A 10,063-nucleotide genomic window follows, 5' to 3' on the forward strand; every position below is an offset into this window, starting at 1 on the left:
GACATATGGATTGAAGAATTTATCAACTCCTTAAAAAAAAAAAAGAGGTGATTTGTCTAAAATGCCCTTAATTATGATTTTCTTTTCTTTTTAGGTTGGCATAATTATTATGGGATATGAGAATGTGTTGAGGGCAAATTTAAGAAAGAGAACTATATACTTGGTATTTTTGAAACATCAATTTATTTGGACCAACTTTTAGAGGTTTTACCTCAAATATTTTGGACTGGAGGGAGAAAAATTCTGAGAGATAATTTTTTAAACCAATATTAGACTAAGATTTTTGGGCAGGTTCATGCCAATGCAGTGGACTCTTAATTACTACGTAATTATAACATAAAAAGGTCTTTACATCAAATAGAAAAGTTTGTAGTAATATGGTAACACGAATACTGAATTCATACAATAAAATATCAATGTAAAAGAAGAACATCAATGAGTGAGCTTGGAACTATCAAATTATTCAAATCAACCATCGTTCATACCCATTAAAGCAACAAATGGGAAAAAAAATAATTTAAAAAAATACACATCCGACAACTATTTGTCAGATGTACAAACTAATGCTTCTTAATTTCTTTCCTTTCATATATTTTGGAAAAAAAGCTTTTCAAACTGCTTTGAAATGCTTTCTTTAAGCTGAGCATCTATCATAAACAACCTCTCTACCAGATGTAGGGGTAAGGCCTACATACAAACTACTCTCTGAGACACTACTTGTAGGATTATACTGGATATGTTGTTAAGTGTTGTTGTAAGAATACGAAAGCTAGCTATTTGGTTGGCATTTGATAGCGGCAAATGGGGCAACAATGACCATTCTCTAACCATTTTGTAATGCAATCTCCATGAAAGATGTGTGAGCAAGGCATGCACAACAATTCTCTCTGCTCCTTTCCAAGCTCTTCTAAACAAATCGCACAGTCCTCATTCATCATAATACTTCCATCAACCTCAATTCTCTTTAGCAACTGCATTGATGACTTACTAGCAGGTACCATCCTATTATTTGACGACTCTTCAAACAAAATTCTCTCATCAAGATGATGGTGAACGGTCACGGTTACGCCAACGAACACCTTTAAATTCTGGCGACCCTTGTTAGACTCATGATCAACAAATTCCCTCAATGTACTAATCATATCATGGATGACAACGTAACGATAATTACGATCAAACTCCTCACCCCATTCGCCGTCGACTAGATGTGTTAGCATGAAAGAGTAGAACATACCATATGACATGTATTCTGAAGGGTCAAGATTGAAAGTACGTGATTTGGTATGAGTTTGTTGTCCTTGGAATTGTAAACTCTCATGAGGAGAAGGTCTATACCAATATGTGTCATGAGTACGAAGGTGAAAGTAAATGGCTAAAGTGGGTAAATTAGTAATATGAGTATTAATATTGTGGTTGTTGATGCTTAAGTTTTGAAATTGAACGGCTAAAGGGTTAATAATATCATTGTTGTTTCTTGATTGTCGAATTATGACTATCGCAACTGAGGAGGGATGATCATTGTATGTGAAAATAGCTTCCATATATCATCAAAAGTGTTTGAGATGGGAATGAAACCTAGGAGGAATGAATGGATGTATTTATAATGAGAGAAAGGAACAAAATTTGTGACTTAAATAAATAGGCAAATCAATCCTAGTCCTGCTCAACTTAGGAAAAACTGAATTTGAGTTGCTTTATTGGTCCCTGAGAAGAAAATATGCCCAAACTAAAAATATGTAAGAAAAAGTCAGACGGATTAGCACAGATTAGTTTATTATTAGTTGCTGAGAAATTAATTCATCGAATATCTGTTCTTTGATTGAGTATTAGTCCAGGAGATACACTAAGGAGCTGCAACAAGAAATTAAATAGATGGACATCTTAGATTGTTGAATTTTTTTATTCTTAATTGTATTTTGTATTTTATGTAATGTAGGGAAACGAGGTTATATATGACAGAACGTTAGTCTAGACAACTTTCATTTTTTTTTAAAATATACTTGTATATATTTTCCTTGCTAGATAAAATATGTTAAAGGGATCATAGCATTTTTAGTCCCTCAATTATGGGTAAATTTCAATTTTTCATTCTTGTCATACATGACTTAACACATTTAACCTTCAATTAGTTAAAATGTGCGATAATTTATGTTATATTTAGACTATTTTAAAAGTACATTACTCTCAAATATGGAGTAATAATCCAAATTTAACATAACACAATGGTAACCAAATGGCGAAACAATTAATCATTCAGGAGATTTATGATTTTGCACAAACAAAGAGATCAAAAGTGCATATTTCAAGTAGTTGAAGGATAAAATACGCTTAGTCATATATCACAAGAGCGAAAATCAGAATTTAGCAATAACTGAGGAACCAAAAGCACTATCAACCTCATTTAAAAAAAAAAAAAAACTTTTAACATATTATATAGTATATCTTTAATTTAAGAACACAAGATTTAAACATATCTTTTTATATTCTCAATTCTGAGTCTGATAAAACTAAACAAATAAAATGAAATTGTGGTGTGTCTAAATTTAGATTGGCGGTTATGTGGGGGGTTTTGTCTGGGTGGGGGTTTGCGGGGGGGGGGGGGGTTACATTTCATAATATAGTTAGGTCCTAAGTTGATGGCGCGTAATTGCAAGGAGTGGTGCTCTCCCACTTCTCTCCTCTTTTGATATTCCGAAAGTTGCGCATTTTACAACACCCCCCTTCATCATCATCAATCTTTACCTCACATATCCAAAAAATAAAAAATAAAATCCATTTTCATGTTCCATTTTTATGTCTTTTGGAACCCCTTTTTCCAAAAAAATAGCAATCTTCAAGAGCCTCAAAACCAGGTTCAATTTCAAGAACCAAACAAAAAAAGGTACTTTTTGGCTAAAGAACAAATGATCTTTATCTTTTTCCCATTTCAAAAAGTTTGTTATTTTTTTTTTGAAAATGCTCATATTGCATTATATGTTTGTGGGGTTTGAAAAAGATTGTATCTTTACCAATTGTTAGTTGACTTTTTGTCTTAATGTTTATTGAAACTGTTGAATTTTATTGGTGGTGTGTAAGAAATTCTTTGTGATTGTGAACTTGTCCCTTCTTGTGTGATAATTGATAAAACATTGTGGGTAATTGTATTTTAGGTATGTATAGTTGCTGAGGACTCACATTGTGCTGTGAATATGAAAAATATTTTGTGTGTAATTGTGTTTTAGGTATGTGTAGCTGCTGGTAAGAAAGGAGGAGTCAATTACATTGTGTTGTGAATACGAAAAATATTTGTAATGAATCTAGTTGACCAAATTTTTTGTGAATAACCTTTTGTTTCTGGTTGTTCAGTTGGTTCGTGTCAAGGGGCGGATTCAGAGAGTAACACGCAGGTTCACAGGAACCTAGTAGCTTTTGCCTAGACCATGTATATGTATTAAAATATCCACTAAATATATGTATATATGTAAATATTTGATTGTGAACTCAGTCATTATTGTATATTAACATGAAGTCATTGTAGGAACCCATAAACTTCAAATCCTGGATCTGCCTCTAGTTCATGTGCGACATTTGAGTTGTTGGAAGCAGAGAGGCTAATTCCACAATACCCTTTTGGGTTTGAGTTTGCACATAGACTAATTTATTTGGGGTCACGAGCTCGTAGCAGAAGTTTCGAGAATCTCTTGTATAGTTGGTTATGAATTTGGTTAAACGTTCGAGAAGTAAAGGTCAAAGTATAAGGAGAGGATATTGTACAACTAAGTTTAGACCATGACTAGTGAGTCCTGTGGAATTTCAGGCCAAAATGCTGGCAATGTTTTTCCGCATGCTGAAAATCATGATGACAGGCATAGACATAATGTATCCATGCAGACAGGCGAAGAGTTTTCAGAAGAGTTTCTTAGAAAAAGTTTGACACCAAGAAAAGCAAACATAGTAAGAGATACAGAACAAAATCAACCAGTTAGAGGCGTTTCGAATCTATCTCAAAATTGTCATGTTGTATCTAAGGAGCTTCATGACCTCCTGGGGATAAAGAGAAGCGATTCTGACTGCACTACACAATTTTCTGATTATTCTCCTAGGATAGCATATGCACCTGAAGGTGTTGAAAGGGAATATAATGTGAGTGGACAACAACCATCAAGATTCTCGGCTGAGAGGAATAGAGATATAGTAGCTCCCTTCTCAACTAGTCGAAACATTCATGTATTGGAGTCCCCTCATGCACATCAGATCCATAACCCCGAGGCAGGAGTTTCTGAGAGTTGTGGCAATGGAAAGATGAGATTACTCTGCAGCTATGGGGGTAGAATCTTACCAAGGCCGAATGATGGGAAGCTTAGATATGTGGGTGGGGAGACGAGAATTATATCAATTAGGAAGAACCTAACTTTCAGTGAGCTCATCAAAAAGACAACAGCAATTTGTAATCAACCTCATACAATTAAGTATCAGCTTCCTGAAGAAGATCTTGATGCACTTGTATCTGTGTCATCCGACGAGGATCTTCAGCACATGATTGAGGAATATCACGACTTGGGAAAAAGTTCTCAAAGGCTACGGTTATTTCTCGTGCCTTCTGCTGATTCTTCTGAGGGCCCTTGTTCCTTTGAAGGAATGCCATTACAGCAAAGTGAAGCTGATTATCAGTATGTTGTTGCAGTAAACGGAATGCTTGAGCCAGGTCATCGTAGAAGCACTAGCAGGGAGATATTTGCAAACCAAGCAAGTCAATTTGGAAATGCTTTGGACTTTAGTAGTCCTATTGGCCAAAGAGATTCCCCAACTTATCTCCCGTTTGAGAACTGTAATGGAGGTAATTCAATGAATGTGAAGTTTCTGCTCCGAAATCCCAGTTCTTCTTATGTTCAGGTCCCCTCTACTTCATATGTTCAATCGTCTCCTTTATCCCCAGCGACATTTCAGATCAAAGATCCTAACTGTTCCCATGTCCTTTTATATGATAATGTTGATGCCGGTAGTCCATATGCAGTAGATGAACCACTATATGAAACTTCCTATCATGTTGATACCACAGGCTACTATTATAATTGTCCCATTGAAACCACTCCAAGGACAAATTACCCTAGTAAACAGTCTGTGTCTTCTACACAGTTTGGTCTAACAGAGTTGGATTCTAAGAAGCTAATGTCAAACAAAAGGGCAATGACATCTGGTTTCGGCATGCATCAAGATGCCCCTGAATCACGATTGGGAGAGAGGCCCAATTTATCAAGAGAAGAATCAATAAGCTCATCCCCTTCAGATTTTCTACCAGAAAAATCTCCATCGCTTGCAATGTCTAGTTCATCACAAGAATGGTCAACGAAAGAGCATGAGGTGAGAGGTGAAAATCGCCTAATTGTCAAGAAGGAGAATCAGACAAATATAGAAGCCAGAGAACGCAACCGAGAGTATGCTGAATGGGGTCAAAGCAGCAATATACTAGCTGTTAATGCTGTGGAACACGAGTTGAAATTGCCAAAAATTCTATGCTACTCGGAGTCGAAACTTAGTGTCTACACATCATCATCAGATCCCAAAATCCAAGTGGAAAGACACACTTCTTCACCACCTTTCTCTCAAAAGAATTCAATAGTCATTTCCAAACAGCACCACATGGATGACGATATAATTCAAATAACATCACCTCATACTCAACCCTGTGGAGGCACAAAAACTGCTATACCATCTAATATTTCTCATGAATATTCAACAAATATTACTGAAGGGCGATATGTTGAGCTGCAGCCTTCCATAATAAAGGATAATAATGACCTCCAAATAAATTCTGTGCCATTTTCATCTGAGGAGTCTAGTTTTTATTTGGATTGGAAAAATCCAAATTCAGCTACAGATGTGGCTTACACTCGTGAGGTCTCTTCCCATCAGACACTTGTGGATGGTCCTCATAAGTCTGTGGAAAGGGGAAATGCCGATAGAATTGCTTTCCATTTGCAGCCGTCAGATGATTCCTATGACAGCAAATTACGAGAAATTGCTGTTATTGTGGAAGATGTAACTGATAGTGTGCCTCCTGATATACCTTTATCTTCAACAGTAGTCCCACATGTGCAAGACGAACCTAGTGCTGGGCTTCCATCTGCTGAAGAAGAAACCGACGTCGACAATGTTCTTGAAGAATCTGATTATGAGGTAATAATAAAATGTCTTTCTTGAGTCATTGACATCAGTTCTCATTTGGTTTTTGAAATAAACTTGACCAGTTTATGAATCTGTAGGATGGAAAAAATGATTCTAATGGAAAGGAAGAATCTGTCTCTGATTCTGCGATCATTGAAAAGGAGGCTGGGATCTACGGCTTGCAGGTCCAGAGCTAATTCCATTAAACAATGAAACCTAATATTTGTTTCTGATATATAGTGAATGCTACTTTTCCTATCCCTTGCCCAATAAAGATGCTTCCAGAGCCACAAAGTCTGATATCTTCTGTTCTTTATGCATTCGATCTCTCAAGTTTAGTACTTTACCTACTATATGATAGTGAATGAAACACCAGATACCACATATAAATAGTACACGATAAGTCTGCAGAAACATTCGTGTTTTTCACTTTCATTTCAGATACTATAAACAAGAAAGCACGAGTAGGCAATACAATGCAGAGGGGACTGATCGTTTCAAGAATTCTGAAAGTGTCTTTCCTTTTATACACAGTTAAATATGCACTTAATTTTCAAAAACTCCTGTTTCATTTTAATGTTTAAGCTTTTTGTGGTCATAAACTGCAATAGGTAGTTATGTTTATAACTCAATTAATGGAAAAGTTGAACTTTTTATGTACTTTTTTCCCCTTTTTAAAATTTTACATCACTTACAAAGAGGATTCTCTCAATTTGAACTAAAATCTGTGAGTTACTACTCGCAGATTATAAGAAACAGTGATCTTGAAGAGCTACAAGAATTGGGATCTGGAACATATGGAACAGTATATTATGGAAAGTGGAGGGGCACAGATGTTGCTATCAAGAGAATAAAACAAAGTTGTTTTGCTGGGAGTTCGTCTGAGCAAGAACGACTGGTAGGCCCCGACTCAGATTCATAGAGTCAATTTGCATTTAGATATGGATGGAAGATAAAATTCCTAAACATGATAAGACAATTTACTCATAAATAAATCAGCCATATTGACTAATTCTTTGTCGAGTTAATAATTCTAAAGAGAAAAGACAAATGTTTCTCGTAATCCTCTATCGTTACATTTCTAACTACAGTGTTTTGCAGATCAAAGAATTCTGGAGAGAGGCTAAGATTCTCTCTAAACTGCACCATCCAAATATAGTGGCACTCTATGGGGTGGTTCCAGATGGACCTGGTGGAACGGTGGCTACAGTTACTGAATATATGGTTAATGGGTCATTAAGGCATGTCCTGGCTAGGAAGGATCGGTGAGTTTGCTGCTTCTCATATCCACTTATTTGTAGCTTCAATAATTTTTGCACATGACACTTGTCACATTCAAAGAATTTGATCGAAGAAACTAGTTGATTTTTTTCAGAATATAACCCATGGAATTACTCAGTTCTTGTAGAGCGCTTGATCGGCGAAAAAAACTTATGCTTGCATTAGATGCTGCTTTTGGCATGGAGTACCTGCATCTGAAAAATATTGTTCATTTCGATTTGAAATGTGAAAATTTGCTAGTCAACTTGGGAGATCCACACCGCCCTGTGTGCAAGGTAGTCAAATGTGTGTATGTTTTGATTATAAAATACCAAGCTCCTCTCAAGTGTTACTTTATCTGGTATATAGTCAGTAGCCAGCAAATTTTAATTTTACGCTAATTTTCAGGTTGGTGATTTTGGATTATCTCGGATTAAGAGAAATACCCTTGTTTCGGGTGGTGTTAGAGGAACACTTCCATGGATGGCGCCGGAGCTATTGAATGGAAACAGCAGTCGGGTTTCTGAAAAGGTAAGATCTCTCTGTTAATATGCTTAACTTCAAACTGGAAGAACATTTATATTCCAGATATGAAGTAATGTCATTAATCCGTTTGGCAGGTTGATGTGTTTTCGTTTGGCATCACAATGTGGGAGATCTTGACAGGAGAGGAGCCTTATGCAAACCTGCATTGTGGTGCTATTATTGGTAAGCTTCTGGAATACCGCATAGCATTTCAAGTTAACTGGAACTTCATTAAGGGTGTGTTTGGTATAAAGGGAAATAATACATTTTTCCTTCTGCTGCAAGACAATTTGAGACTTACTGGGCAAGTTTGAAGATTGAACTAATTTTATTAATTGTGAATGAAGGTGGCATTGTAAATAACACACTGAGACCTCCCCTCCCACAACGTTGTGATCCTGAGTGGGGAAAACTGATGGAAGAGTGCTGGTCACCTGATCCAGAAGCAAGACCATCATTCACGGAGATAACAAACAGACTGCGCGCCATGTCAAAAGCCCTCCAGCCAAAGACTCGAGTAAGGACATAAAAATTGTACAGCTCGTGCCTGTAAAGAATAGTTTAAAAGGAAAAAGAATAGTTTTTTACTTTCTGTTAAAACATTCAGCTTCCTGTGTGTAAATGATGAAGAGCACATCATTTTGAACATTGGATGCATAATTGGTATACGAGATTACGTCTCCAAATTACTTCACTTGTCCCTCTTTGTTATTGTTATTGTGTTTGACTTGACATGAAATTGTGCAAACTGCCCAAAGTTTTACTCCTCCATTAGTTCTTTTCAAGTCACTGGTTATGACATTGTGTGACCAATTTATGGCTTTGTTTCTATCAACATTTTATTGGTTTCTGATATTTGTGGTAAATCATGATTTTCCATGTACTGTCAGACCTCTCTATAATAGCCATCCTCTTTAATAACATTTACTATAACAGCCAAGATTTCTTTGGAACCGACTTTTCATGTTATGTTATATTATATGTTCTCTATAACCACATTTTGCTATAGTAGCCAAAAATATCCGAACAAATGATGTCATCATAGAGAGGTTTGACTGTGTTCCCACCTAAATTACTTTTCTCTGGACATTTTGGGGATGAGGATGAGGCAAGAGAGGCGATAGTGGATATCTATGAACACTCGTATGACGAGGGGCTTAGTTGGAAGCTGAAAATGGGAGGGATAGTGTTCGATCAAATAGGAGAAGATAAGAGAGAGTGTTTGGAGAGAGCAATCAGAGAAGATGGGGTGAGGAAGGCAAGGCCCCGGACCAGATGGATTCACCTTGGTTTTCTTCCGACAGCGAAAGAAACCTCAAGGTGTCCATCACTGTCTTCACACCGAAAAAGGAGCAAACAACGAACATTGAGGACTATATGCCTATAAGTTTACTAGGAAGCATCTAAAAGATAATCTAAGGTCCTTGCAGGTGGACTAAAGAAGGGGCTGAACAATATAATTTCTATCTCTTAAGAATGTGTTCGTGGAAGAAAGACAAATCCTAGACGCGGTTTTGGTGACAAACGAAGTGGTCGACTCAAGAAGGAATCAGGGATATGATGCATTTGGTTAATTATGTAAGCTTCCAGGATTTATTGAACCTCAAAATTTGCTCAGTGCAGTCATTGACTCCAAATTACATCTACACGTGAATCAATTTAGTCGTACATGTTCAATAATTCAATTGTTAAACAAACTAAGGCTTCATCTTCTAATGAAGGAGATCGAAATTAACTAAAAAAAAATGGTTTAATACATAATAGCCCATTACCTTGTCAAGTAAACTCATTTAGACACTCAGAGCTACGACTTGTTCCAATTGATCACCTGAACATATGATAAAGTGTTTCTATTAGACACTTTCAGTTTAAATTTTGAAAAAACTTTTCGAAATGTTCTCAAGCGTCTATTAGGTAGTTAAGTTAACTATATAAAATATGTCATCTCTTTTAATTATACAAATCAACCTCAATTGGAACATGCCTGAGACGTTTTACAGCTTATTGAGGCAAATTCATATAATTAAAGGAAGTGACATATTTTAAGTGGTTAACTTAACCATGCAATTAGCACTTGAGAACACGTGCAAAAGTTTTCCAAAATTTGAATCGAAAGTGCCCAATAGGAACATTT

The 10,063-nt window shown here is 36.3% G+C and overlaps 2 protein-coding genes across 2 annotated transcripts; one reads left to right on the plus strand and one right to left on the minus strand.

The window, feature by feature from the left end:
* Nucleotides 1-773: 773 nt before the first annotated feature.
* On the minus strand, nucleotides 774-1,244 carry LOC132611636 (E3 ubiquitin-protein ligase SGR9, amyloplastic-like). Its single transcript, XM_060326037.1, has one exon. The coding sequence runs from the start codon at nucleotides 1,242-1,244 to the stop codon at nucleotides 774-776; it is 471 nt and encodes a 156-aa protein (XP_060182020.1).
* Nucleotides 1,245-3,343: 2,099 nt separating this feature from the next.
* On the plus strand, nucleotides 3,344-8,691 carry LOC132611160 (uncharacterized). Its single transcript, XM_060325564.1, has 9 exons — nucleotides 3,344-3,421; nucleotides 3,518-6,156; nucleotides 6,243-6,329; nucleotides 6,890-7,042; nucleotides 7,246-7,409; nucleotides 7,544-7,700; nucleotides 7,813-7,935; nucleotides 8,025-8,112; nucleotides 8,277-8,691. Exons 2-9 carry the CDS (start codon nucleotides 3,769-3,771, stop codon nucleotides 8,456-8,458), a joined length of 3,342 nt encoding a protein of 1,113 aa, XP_060181547.1. The 5' UTR covers nucleotides 3,344-3,421; nucleotides 3,518-3,768; the 3' UTR covers nucleotides 8,459-8,691.
* The last annotated feature ends 1,372 nt before the right edge of the window (nucleotides 8,692-10,063 follow it).

Source organism: Lycium barbarum, chromosome 9, assembly GCF_019175385.1.
Source record: "Lycium barbarum isolate Lr01 chromosome 9, ASM1917538v2, whole genome shotgun sequence".
NCBI lineage: Eukaryota > Viridiplantae > Streptophyta > Magnoliopsida > Solanales > Solanaceae > Lycium > Lycium barbarum.